This window comes from Fukomys damarensis, unplaced genomic scaffold (genome assembly GCF_012274545.1).
Source record: "Fukomys damarensis isolate Sample0158 unplaced genomic scaffold, DMR_v1.0_HiC HiC_scaffold_33, whole genome shotgun sequence".
In the NCBI taxonomy this organism is placed as follows: domain Eukaryota; kingdom Metazoa; phylum Chordata; class Mammalia; order Rodentia; family Bathyergidae; genus Fukomys; species Fukomys damarensis.
In genome coordinates, this window is record NW_022900945.1 from 42724554 (window position 1) to 42737604 (window position 13051).

The 13051-nt window shown below is 52.2% G+C and overlaps 1 protein-coding gene across 1 annotated transcript; it reads right to left on the reverse strand.

Moving 5' to 3' along the window:
* Positions 1–6: 6 nt before the first annotated feature.
* Positions 7–12942, reverse strand: Inka2 (inka box actin regulator 2). Its single transcript, XM_010606064.1, has 2 exons — positions 12701–12942; positions 7–1904 (listed from the first exon to the last, which is right to left on the reverse strand). Exons 1-2 carry the CDS (start codon positions 12752–12754, stop codon positions 1041–1043), a joined length of 918 nt encoding a protein of 305 aa, XP_010604366.1. The 5' UTR covers positions 12755–12942; the 3' UTR covers positions 7–1040.
* Between the last annotated feature and the right edge of the window lie 109 nt (positions 12943–13051).

Sequence of the window (13051 nt, forward strand, 5' to 3'; positions counted from 1 at the left end):
TGTCTCGCCGCGCCACGCCCCCGGGGCGCCTTTAGGAAGATAAGAGGCCGCAGTTCCCGAGCCTTGGTGGCTGGGCGCCCCCGCTGACTAGGGAGGAGGAGGGAAGACAAGGTTAGGGCCGCGTCTAGCAGGGAGGGGCTGAGTGACAGCACTGGGAATTTTAGAGTGGGCTGGCCTTCACCCGGCTGGTGAATTTACATGTTCCGCCCCTAGGAGGGAGTTAGGAGCCACAGACAGGGAGTGGGGTGGAGGCTCTGAGAGCTGCTGGGAGGTAGGGGCACAGGCAGCGTATCTGATGCTGCCTGCCTCGCCTGCCCACTTACAGGAAAGCACGGATGTGAGGCTTTTGAACGTGCAGAGTGATGTACATCGATACCCCACAAATAACACATGAGAGGGGTCCCAGCTCCCCTGGCTGCTGTGATTCACTCCCCTCCTTATCCAGCCCATTTCCCAGGGTCGTGGAGTGGCTGAAATCTCTATGGCAACAGGAAGGGCTGGGGGTTAGGATTCCCTCTGGCTTCTCTGTCCCCCATCCCCCAGAGGGCAGGGTAACAGATCTGGGCTTCAGGTCCTGTGCCTGCAGCAGTACCTTGCCAGGGAAGCAGACAGCTATAGGGTTGGGGGCCCTAGAGACAGGCCTTTATTGGGGGCCCAGTTCCCTTTTCTACACACAATGTTCACTTGAGGTCTTTGAGGGCAGTGAGGAAAGTCAGAAGGATTTCTCGATCTCCTGTCCCTTTTCTACTGTCACCTGGAGCCTCAAAGTGAGCACCACACACACACACACACACACACACACACACACACACACACACTTTTCTCTAGGAGCTGTCCCTCCGCCCCCTGCCAACCCTGTGACAGCCTCTCCCAACTGCATTCCAGTCAGCCCTGCCCCAGAACTCTGGCTTCTCCCTCCCTTCTGAAGGAACGGAATTTGGATTTGGGCTTCTGACAGCCATACCACCCGCCCGCCCTCCTCCCCAGGGGCCCGGCATAGGGACTGGTCTTTTGGGTTCAGTCAACTTTCCCTCTAGGGTTCAGACCCAAACGGCTGTATTAATATCAAAGCCCGAAGGTGAGGGTTCCATGGCCTTGGGGCTACTTGTGTGGGGATTTTCCCCTTGTCTGGACTTCCCTGCACTCCGGAAGGGGAAGTGTCCAGAGCCCTTGGAACGGCTCCACTTTTTGACCTTCTGGGAGCGTCCGGCCCGAGACTGGGACTGGGACTGGGACTCGGAGACCATGGGTGTCACCCAGCCTGGCTTCTCCTTCAGCAGCCTGTCACGGTCAGGCCGCACACTACGCAAGAACTTCCTAAAGATATTTGCTGTTAGAGCAAACTTGCGGCCCAGCTCCCAGGGCTGGCCTTTCTTTCCTTTGGGCTCACCTGCCCCGCCAGTTTCCCCCTTCTCCCCACCCTTCTCCAGTTCTGGCAAATCTAGCCAGTTGCCCACCAGGTCCGCAAAAACATTGTCCCCTAACACCAGCGGCTGCCGGTTCCTGCCCCGAGACATCAATGTGGAGGTCCAGTCATCTGGCTCCACCCACTCTGGCCCCTGCTGGGCACAGCTTTGGTGCTCTGGCAGCTGTGTCCTGGACAGGGGGTGGGGATCCCTCCCACAGACACTCCTGTGGCTTGGAAACTTGGTGCTGCTGCCAAGAGAAGGGTGGCTGCAGGGGGAGGAGCGGGCCACAGGCCTGGCTGGATCTCTGCCTCCTTCCTGGAGAGGGCACTTGGGCCGTGTCTGGGGACTTTCAAGGCAGCCTGGTACAGGATCCCCCGCAGAGATGTCCAGCTGTTCCAGTGCCGTCTGCACCTGTAGGAGCTTCAGTTCTTGCAGTGCACCCATCATGCAGTTCATCTGATCCTGTAAACCATCACCCACTTCCTTCATGGACATCTGAAGGGGACAGAGAGAGCATTGGCCAGTGAACCACAAGGGCTTCTCCTCCTGGCTCTGAACCGAGACTTGCCACCCACCTCTCCACAGCCCAGTTCAGTGACGCTCCTTCTGGGACAGATTTTAATGTATTAAAGCTAGACAAGGGAAATAGCATTAATAGCAACAAAGGAACTGAGGTAGGCACTGTCCTAAAAGCCACACAGATGCTGCTCCTCTTACGTATTATGGCCAAGTAAACCCGTAGTAAGTTGAAAATGCCTTTAGCATACCTAACCTACCAGACATCACAGTTTAGCCTAGCCTCACTTAAATGTGCTCAGAACTTTTACATCAATCTATAGTTGGGCAAAACCATCTAACACAATAAAGGCTGTTTTCTAAGGGGTTGAATATCTCGTGTTGTACAGCATACATAAAAAAGGGGGAAAAAGAAAAGAAAAATGAGTACACTTTCATACCACGGGAAAGTCCAAAATCAATGTTAGGGACCGCATGCACGCACGTACGTGTGTACATGTATGTGTGTGTGCATGTGCTGTGTAATATATAACAATCTTCATTTAATCGCCCAGCTACCCTGTGAGGTAGTGACTGTTATTCTCGTTTGACAGATGGAAAAGCTGAGGCACATAAGTTACTTTTCCAAGGTTAAGTTGTAAAAAGATGCAGCTGAGACCAATTTGAGGGTGCCCAAAGTTAGGGTAGCCAAGCTTACCCATCTTGCTGTCTGGGGCCTTTTTCTCTCTGGTGGATGATGGTGATAATGGAGGCGATATTTTGTGAGCATTTACTATGTGACAGAAATTATGCTAGTTACATGTATCATCTCATTTAATCTCTATACGAACTGAGGTAGCTATTACCGTTCTCAGTTTAACAAGTAGAGAAACTGTAGTAGGGATGAAGTTAACTCACCTGTGGTCACACAGTTCATAGAGTTGGGACTAAACTCCAGGACTGACTCACCCCAGATGCTGTAGTCCTAACTACCAAGCACAGCCTGCATGTGGCTGGGCAGAGCCTTGGTTTTAAGGCTACTGTGTCTTCTGCACAGCAAGAGAGAGGGGTTGAAAGGGTCTTTACATCTGACTGTCCAGCAGAGAAATGAGGCCAGGAAACTGCCGCTTTCTGGAAGCCCTTGCCTAGCTCTTCCCAGCCCTGTCTCTCCCTCCCAAACACCTGTCCTCTCTCAGCTGCCCTCAGATGTGGCTCCAGCACTCCTGCTGCCTTCTTATCCTGACTGGCTGTACGCCCTGGCCAAGGAAGAGTGGGTATCTGAGGCCAGTTCTTCTAGACCCCTTTTCTGAGGACAGAGCCTCAGGTGCCATCTGGAAGGGGCCGAGAGACTGACTTGGGCGAGGGCCACATTTGGAGGCTGGGGAGGAGAGGCTCTGTCTGATAACATTCACAAAGTTCACTTTTCCTGGACCTGGGCTGCCTTGGTCCTGCCAGCTCCCTCCCCAGATCCTGATCATGTTACTCACAGCAAGCTTCATGTTCGGGGACCATCTGTTTCTTAAGCCCCCCAGAGACCCGCAGGATCATCTTACCTCCTGTCTTAATGCTCAGAGCTAAGCCTGGAGGGCAGGCTGGGTAGGGAGCTGGCAAGGCAGGCAGGGAAGTTCTGCAGGCTGGGCCGGACTGGCAGCTGACAGTCTGAAGCTTCAGGGTCCGGTGTTCACCTACCAATCCTGGGCCTGGCAGGGAGAGGCATCCTAGACAGGCTCTCAGTGAGCCAGAAGCACTCAAGGACAGTGGAGGACTTGTGCCCCCGAAGGCAAGGAGGCTTTTGCTGGAGTGTGAAGATTGCCTGTGCTTTGTGCCCCTTCCCAAGGTAGGGAAAGACATGGTGGTCTGAGGCTCTGACAGCCCTGACATGAGCATGGGCAAGTACAGGAGTCTGAGCGGTGGCGGCAGCAGCAAGAAACAGGGAGCGCATGGGTGGCTGTGCCTGCTGTCGATGGCCCTTGCCCTGACCTCTTTGCTTCTGCCTTCTGGACCCTTCCTTTCAGAAGTAGTTGGCTGCAGCTGCTGAGAGCCAGGGCAGAACTACAGGAGACTCAGCCCCAAACCAAGCTCAGTTCATCCTGGCAAACCACGTCCCCCAGACTTCCCTATTTTTCCCTCTCCCCCAGTCCACTTTCCTGTTACACCTGCCTGGAACCTCAAGAGACATTTTTGGCTCCTGCATTCAACCATCCCTCCCCCATCCAACTTAATCACATACATGTTGGAGTCCTCCCCTAGATGTGTTGCAACTCTCCCTCCACCCCTGAAATGCTGCAGGAGCCTTATTTAGGACACCAGACATATTATGAGTGCCTGACCAGTTTTCTCAAACGCATCCTTCCGGTCACCTTAGTGGCTCTCCGTTGCTCAGAGACTCGGATCTAGTAACCAACTGTAGAAATGATCCCTGCAAGTACAGCCTTGCGAGGCTCAAATCAAATCGGATCTGCAGTCCAGACCCATGACAGGATTTTCAGTGCTGGGCGTGTCCCTCTCCCCTGGATGGACTCGTCACACTCCTGTTGGGGCCTTGTCTGTGGTCTTTAAGATGTTCTTCCCTAAAGTCCTGCTGCTTATGTACTTGCCCCATGTCCTTCACAAGTTGAAGTCCTAGCTGCTCGTGAAATATTTATTGAGCACTACGGGTGAGCAGAGAATGAGGTCTATACCCAGAACCTAGCTACATACTCATAAACCATACAGTAAGTCCTACAGACTGCCCCTTCCCCCACAGATCATCTATTCAGCAAACTTCCTGCTACCTTCAATCACCTGCTACACGGAGATGAGAGAGGAGAGGGAGAGAGAGACACTTCCCAAGTCTCATTTCACCAAGCAGCAAGAAGTCTGGGCTGGCAGGCTTCCTTCCAGAAGGCAAAACACAGTCCAGGTCAGAGGCAGTGGGAGGAATGACATGACCCCATTTGGTTTTACCCAGTATGGAAAAATCCATAAGAAATAACGCTGACATTTTGCACAAGTTTTCCAGCAAGAATGAATGCGTGGGTATGCATGAATTCAGGGCTGTCCATAAAACAAAGGCCCCATTTAAGAAAATAAGGGCTGAAATTGCACGCATGTTAGAAGTAATATTCTGTATCGGTTAAGCCGTGTAGTAGCTATGTGACTTGGGCAGGTTAAATTGTTTTTCAATTTCTGCAGTCATTATGAGAACGACAGCTTCTGTCTTATACAACTATTATACAGATTAGATGAGGTAATGTGTACCTCTATATGACACAAAGAAAGGATTGGGTGAATGCTGGCTGTTCATTTAAGGCTTCCTGTGTACTTCCAGAACACTTTTTCCTCATTGAAAATGAACACATAGTAATGACAGGATAAGGGAAACATCTCTTGTCCTGTCCCTTCTCCCCCGCAGCCCTGCCCCATGCAGGGGAAGGTGAGGGGAAGGAAGAGGAAGCCTGGGCATCCTCCTGCCTACCCTCACGCTGACCTCAGCCCAGCCACAGGCAGGTGCTAGCAGGCAGGGAAGCGGGAGGAGGCAGCTGAGAGAATGGAAGAAGGAAGTTGAGTTGTGGGAAACCCGGAGGCCAGGGGCTGTGGGGGCAGGAGCATCCCTTGGGTCTTCACAGAGAAGGGAGCCAGTGGGACAGCCTTTCCCACCAGCCCCAAGGGGATGATGTCACCCCCAGAGGAAAAGCCAGGGGCCAAGCTGCTGTCTTCACCCAGAGCATGGGACTGTCTCTGATCTGAGCTTCTTGAGCTTCAGGACTGAAGAGGGAGCAGTCTGAGTGGGAGCTAAGGAGTGGGGCCAGCTCAGGCAGCCAGAAGTAAACATCTCTAAATCCCAATCTTCAAACGAGAAGCTGCTGAGTTCCTCGGGCATCCTAATGTCTCTGAGCCTCAGGTTCTTCCTCAGGACAGCTTTATCCTACTTGCTCTCTGTGGTCAGCTGCAGGGTCTGATTGGACCTGATTTGTCTGAGTAGGAATGGATTTCACAGCCACTTCCCTTGCAACTCCACATGTGTGACTGAACTACCCACCATCCGATGCAAAGCCCAGGGAATATCTTGCGAATCCTTTCTGAGAAAGGCCCTCAATGGTCTTCACCCTGCTCTTTGCCTCCTCCACCACCACTCAGTCCAGCTCCCACCCCTAGCACCTTCGAGGACTCAGTTTCATCTTAAACATGTTCTGCACATCAAACTTTGGCTCACTGAGGTTTACCTCAGCATGCGGTATAGTCTGTATTTGGAGCTGCGTAGCTGCCACTTCCCCCCTAGTGTGGGAGGGAGCCCCACACCGTTTCTGGAGACCTAGCTGACTGACCTCGGCCCTAGCTAACTTGGCCATGAGCCACTAGGCAAATTCAATAACCTTTTATGCATTGGGTTCTGAATTGGTGAATAATAGGCCCTCCCATGTGTTTGGCACGAGTTCTTTCACACTGCCTGAGCCCCACACTTGCTCCAGGAGGCTGACTAGGCAGGTAGAGTAAACCCCACTCTATGGATTAGGAAACTAGCGATCATCTCAGATCATCCTCTCTCTGTGCTGCCCAAATATGCCCCATTTGGCTGTCGTTATTTTCACCGTTATCTACTCGTGATCCAGACTTCTGTTTAATATTTTAGTTAAATGCAAATAAATGTGTTCATAAAGGAATTTGCACGCAAAGTAGATGGCTTGCCATCAATGACAGTAGCTATAAATATAGAAGCTGCCTTGGTCACCACCAAGAGAAACATTGCTCTAGCTCCTGCGGTCCTAAAGCTGTCGGTGGGAGGGCTGAGACCCAAGGCCAGCTCCCCTCTCCAGGACAGTGGGCTTTCACGCCCGCATAATCCCTGACCATTCAGCCTCATGGGGTAATAGTGAGAAGAAACCAGGCCAGTCAGCGGCCTGTACCACCAGATGAGGAGGAAGAGCACAAAACCACCCTCCGAGGGCCAATTCAGTTCCTTCCCACTGACGCTCCTCTTCACTAAGGGATGAAGGAAAAGGAGCTGCCTCCCCGGGCCAGAGGGGCAGATGCCACTGAGAGACCAGATCCCACACCCTGAGCAGGGTAGTCTGGGTCAGCTGTCAATGGGCGGCCTCCCCCACTGCCTGCAGGGCACACTCTCTGCGCCCTTTGTAGTGTGGGAGGAGAGGGGATGGAAGAAGAGGTGCCAGCATCCTCGGCTCCCTTCCCAAGCTCTGCCCTGGGCCCCTGACTGATCCTGCAGCTGTGCCCTCCATCCATCCATCTCACGCCCTCTCCCCACTCAGCCAGAATCCTTTGACACAGGCTCAGCTTTGCCCAAGGAACTGGCAGTGTGCCCTGCCTCACTTCCCCACCCCCATTACTCACGAGATCCGCATACAGTTCCTTTCAGTCCCTGACGAAGCTACTGACGAGGCTTTCTGCCGGAAATGGGAAAAGCCCTGTTTTTGCCAAGTGGCCCATTCTCCAGCTCAGTGAATAGGGACTTTCGTGGCTCTTGGCTGGGATTCTCAACAGGAAGGTAAAGTGAAAACTGTGCCAAGTGTTGCAGGAGGGAGAAGGGTAAAGAAAGGAGGAAGTGAGCAATGTGAAATGATGAACCAACTTTCCTAACTGAACCCTCTACTGCGGCTCACATGTTCAGGCCAGAGAGACAATGGAAAGAGAGACCCAATGTTAGTTACCTTGTTGAGAGGCTTGTCCTTTGGCCCAGCAATTCCTCTTCCCTTTGAGCTTTAGCTCCTCTCTCCTACAGTCAAATTCCTCAAGGAACCAAGGGACCCCACGAAGTTACCTTCCTTTTCTTCTTCCTAGTTGAGGCCTTTGTACTCTTGCCTGGATCCTTATAACAACCACCTAACTCACTCTCATGCCTCAATTTCCTCCCTCCCCGCTTCTCCACTCCACATCACTTGCTCGGTCCCAGTGCATATCCCCAAGCAGTGAACACAGAAGTCAGACTCTTCGGCATAACATTCAAGGACCTCCAGAGTCTGCCCTCAAAGCCCTTTCGGCACTATTGCCCACTACTTCTCTGTACATGCCCAATGTTCCGCATACATTCAATCTGGTCTTCAGACATCTGCACTGTTCTGCTCTGTGCCTTTTGCTCCTGTCTCACTGTCTGGCAGAATGCTGTGCACGACCCTGTTTATCCCTCAGTGTCTAGCTCACTGCTACTTCTTCCACAACAGGAAGCTTGCTCTGACCTCCAGGTGGAGGTTACTATTCTCTTCTCAGCCCACTGAGCCAGTCTGCCTTCCACAGCACATATCCTGCTTCTGTACTAGAGGTTTGCAAACATTTACTCTACAGGTTTGCACCGTAAGTTCAACAGTCAGGCTGACTGGGTCTGAATCTAACCTCTGCTATTTATCAACTCCTTGACTTGGGCCAACTCACTTTCCCTCCTCACGTTTCTATTTTCTGATTTTTAATTTTTTAAAAAATTTTATTTATTTATTTATTGGTACCAGGGGTCGAACTCGGGTCCTTGTGCTTGCAAGGCAGGCGGCAGAACCGCTGAGCTAAATCCCCGGCTCTGATTTTTTTTAAATGGAAATAAAGTACAACTTCTTAGTGCTGCTTTGGCAATTAAACAGCACAATACATTATATGCTGGCATATTAATGTAAACATCAACACGCATTATTATCTTTTCTATTAAACTGTAGGTTCCCTGAAGACAGGATCTGTGTCTGTTTGTCTTTGTAACCACAGTGTTAGTGTGTAGTTAGTGCCTTAACTATATTAGATCTCAATACCTGCTGTGTTCTGTGAATAAATGACTTTAAGGAAACCAGTCTGGTCAACCCAACTTCAAGAGTTTACCAAGTCCTTGCAACATATCAGGAACCGTGTTATGTGATAAAGACATACAGGTAGGGAAAGTACTTTACTTACATTGTCATTTGATCTTCACAGTAGCTGTATGAACTGGGTGTTTTCATTTGTTTTTTATTTTTATTTTGTTTTTCGTTACTGGGGATTGAACCCAGAGCCTTTACACTGAGCTATGTCCCCAGCAGATTTATTTTTTATTTTGAGACAAGGTCTCTCTAAGTTGTTATATTGCCCAGGTTGGGCTTAAACTTGTGTTCCTCCTGCCTCAGCCTCCCAGAGCACTGGAATCATATGCCTAAGCCACCAGGCCCAGTTGGAGATAGGTATTTTTATGTTTTGTTTTTGTTTTTGTTTTGGGTACTGGCATCAAACTTGGAACCGTGTGCTTTCGAGGCAGGAAGCAGAACCACTGAGCTAAATCCCTGGCCCTGAAATAGGTATTTTTAAAAGTCCATTTTAGAGATGAAAAGCCAAGGCAGAGAGAGGTTAAATAATATGCCAAGTTCAAGCTGGCCTGGCCCGAGTTCCATGCTCCATGTTCTTTTAACTGATCCTAGTCTAAAGTGCACAAAAACTCTCTTCCTCCTTGCTTTAAACACCAAGGAGACTAGGATGAGATCCTTTGCAAAAGCTATATTTCTGCCTAAGGAAATTTGTTCTTTTACACCAAGAGCTAAAAAACAGTGCCTACTGTAACTCTGCCTCCCTTGATGTTCGTTTTGCCTTAGGGTCCTGGTTCCTAAAGACCAGAGATAGAGAAGTACCTTCAGGGAACACCAGGTTGCCTAGGAGGACGGCCTCCATCTGAGAGGCTTTGCTGCTTCCCCACATCTCAGCTAGGATGGACATCCCAGAAGATGGCTCCTCCAGCCTCCCCCTCTGCCAGGAAGCCTTCCTAACCTGGCTGTATTTTATGAGCCCTGATCACTCAGGCTTTATGTATTCTATCTGTTCTATACTGACCTGAATGCAGGAGGAATGCCCTGGGGGCACCTTACATCTGCTTCCTCAACATGTCTGTGTCTGTCCCATTTGCAGGGAGCCCACAAGGGAACTATGTGTAAGGAACAGCTGGTCCCAAGGCCTTGCTTTCAGGCAGGGCCCCTCTTTGGCGGCTGGAAGGGGAGAGATGTGCTCTCTGCTGAGTCCTTGCAGCCCTGACTCCCTCATCTTAATGAAGAAGTGTGTCAGCTGCTGCTACTTCTCTAGGCACATTTCATCTCTGAAATCTGACCCCTACCCTTCCAGGCAGGAGGAACAGCCCACTCTCTAGCCATCAACTTAATTGAGCCAGGATCCCTGAACTTTTAGCCTCTTCCCAGTACTCACTTCTTACAATGCAAATTTTGTTTCAAGAAAATGAGATATTCTGCTACTTTGGTCTTTAGGAACAGAGTGTTGTCTATATTCTCTGGGCCAAGGACAGGACCAGGATGAGGAGGAGAGCAGAGAACACCCTGGACAAAGATAATTTCACAACATGTTAAGGGTTTCCTTATGCAGCAATCTTATCCCCACAGTGTCTGCTGGATGTTTGCTTCCTGAAGGGAACTGAGTGAAATAAATGATGCAGAATGAGCAACACTACAGGAGGCCATTCCTGGGCACAAACCACCTTAGGGTGCAAGGCACAGAAATCCTGCCTGGGATGAACCAGCTGCAGGGCAAAAGCCCACCCCACCCCACCCCAGCTCATGCTATAAGACAACTGTATGCCTTTCCCACCTCCCATCCGGGGTATAAACAAGCCAGAATCTCCCTGTCCCAGCACAGCCAAGCTTCATCTAATTCAATTCCTGCAGTCCTTAGTAGTGCTGGGCTCAGCACTACTTTCCCCTTTGCTTCCACTTGGGATACAGAGGCACTCAGATTTGGTCCCGCTACCTAAGCCTTGAGGCTGAGGTGTCAGAGAGTAAGGCTCAAATACCTCTGCTGTCTCCTTTCTGGCTGGCACTGGGGAGGGGGTGGAGACCACAGGGAGGGGTGCACTGCTCTACCATCTGAGTGTCATTCTGGGCCCCAAGCCAGGCATTTGGCTTCCTCTCCAAGAGTCAAAGGCTGGAACTACTCAGACAAAAGGCCAAATGAAAGTTGATGGGGAGCAGGGTGACTTCAGTTTCTCCCAATCCTTCTCCTAGGCACTGGGGGCCTGTGGCCTTGGCAGAGAGGGTGCAAATCAAGATCTGGAGCTCAGCTCAGTGCAGATTCTTATTCGCCTTTTTAAATTCTCCTGGCATCCACAGACTGTCTTCCTCCCCTCACCACCTCCCACCTAGGGTGCTGTATAAAATGCAAATCAGTAGGATTTTAAAATTCGAGCCCATGCCAGGAACACCCACAAACCCTCCATTTAGGCAGAGCTTGACGTGGGTGGTGTGGCCCCCTATTCCAAGCACAAAGAAGAGGATTCTATTAGATTCTTTCCTCAGCATGGATGTTGGACATTGTGATGATCTTGTTCTCCTTTCTGGTATTGGACACGAGAATGGGAAAAAGGAGAGTTGTGTACCTGTGGGCTGTCACCACCATCCCAGTCTGAGATGCATGTGAATACCAGTAGTACAGGAGGGGCATGATATAAGTTAGGAAGAGCAGCAAAAGACACTTTGGCTCTCACCAAAGATATACTTCTGTGGACCAGTAACTTTTACAACTGTCACTTCAGAAAGGCTTCAGGAGGAAGGACTAAAGAAATGATCATTAACCTGAGAAGGCAGACAGGAAGGGTGCCAGGGTGACTCGGTCGGGAAGTACCAAGGAGAACACCTGCCACTTAAAGCTTAGTCCTCACTCCCCCTCCAAAGCTGGCCCCAACACACTGCCAAGCTCCCTCCCCGGCAGGAAGAGTGAGCCTTTGCAGGCAGAAGTGGAAAGCTGTCATGGAATCTGGACAGCTATGAGCTGGCACTTTCTGGACCCAGGTCTGTGCTGTGCACGTGGGTGCCCTGGCTCTAAAAAGAAAGACGAGGAACAAAGTGAGTCCAAAGAGAAACTACCAGAGAGAGAAACTGAGAGACAAAGTCAGAGGCAGAACAAAGACACAAGAGACTGTTGAAGAAGAGAGGCAGAGGAGAGAAGGTGTTGATGTATTACATCTGCCTGAATTCTGGTGGATTTGACGAATCATAAAGGCAGGAGCGGGAGGGAGGAGGGAGGCAGGTGGTGTACTGAGTCAGTGAGAATCAACCTGGCCCTCCCTAACATAGCTTTTCAGTCACCCCCTCCCACCCCCGTTCGGTGATTCACCCCCTCCCCAGACTAAGCTACTTCTCCCGGCCCCTGCACCCCGGGGCCTCCGCACGCACGTTCCCTGCACTCTCTCCAAGCCCAGACCTGACATCTGGCTGGGCCTCTACAACTCCCGTTAGCGATCAGCCAGGCGGCGCCCCTCCTCCCGCGCAGGGCCCTCCCCCGTCATTACAGCTGCCAGCCCCCTCCCTGCTGGCAGACAAGCCCAGGCAGACAGCTTCTCCCGGCCCCTGCACCCCGGGGCCTCCGCACGCACGTTCCCTGCACTCTCTCCAAGCCCAGACCTGACATCTGGCTGGGCCTCTACAACTCCCGTTAGCGATCAGCCAGGCGGCGCCCCTCCTCCCGCGCAGGGCCCTCCCCCGTCATTACAGCTGCCAGCCCCCTCCCTGCTGGCAGACAAGCCCAGGCAGACAGCAGACAGCCACCCTAGCCTCGCTGGGTCAGTGTGCCAGTCCATCTCTGGGTGCGCCCTCTCGCTCCTGGTTCCTCTGGGTCCCATTTCAGCCTGGTTGGTTGCTCTGGGTCTGTCACTTGCTCCGATCTCATCACAACTCTGCCCGAAGTTTCCTTGGGGCCCCTTCCCCGACAGGCCCTCCCTCTGCCTGCCAGTTAGCGACCGCTCCGGTCCTCCTCGCCCAGCACAAGTCCTAGCTCCCCCGGGCCTGGGGCCGGAGCCACGTACCCGTCGGGACAGAACTGCCCTGCCAGCCCGCCCGCGCTGTGGGCTCCGCTCTTACCAGCTCCTGTTTGAGGCGACGCAAATAGCAGTCCATTTCCCTGTTCTTCCTCATGCGCCCATTCGCCGGGCACGGCTCCACGAGCGAGCCCTCGGGTGGGAACACCAAGCCCACTGAAACCACGCGATGGGCGGCTTCTGCGCCCCGCACGTGCGCCCGCGCCCCTGGCAGAGCTAAGACTAGCTTTTGGTTCTTACACCGGACTCGGAGCTGAGTCCCGGCCGCTCGCCGCGTGCGGTCGGTGCGCCGGGCGGAGGGAAAAGTGGGGCAGCCAATCAGAACTAGGGGGAGATGTCCTCAGCCAATGAGAAGAGCGGTCCGGGGGGCGCGGGGTGGGCAGAGGCGGGGGGG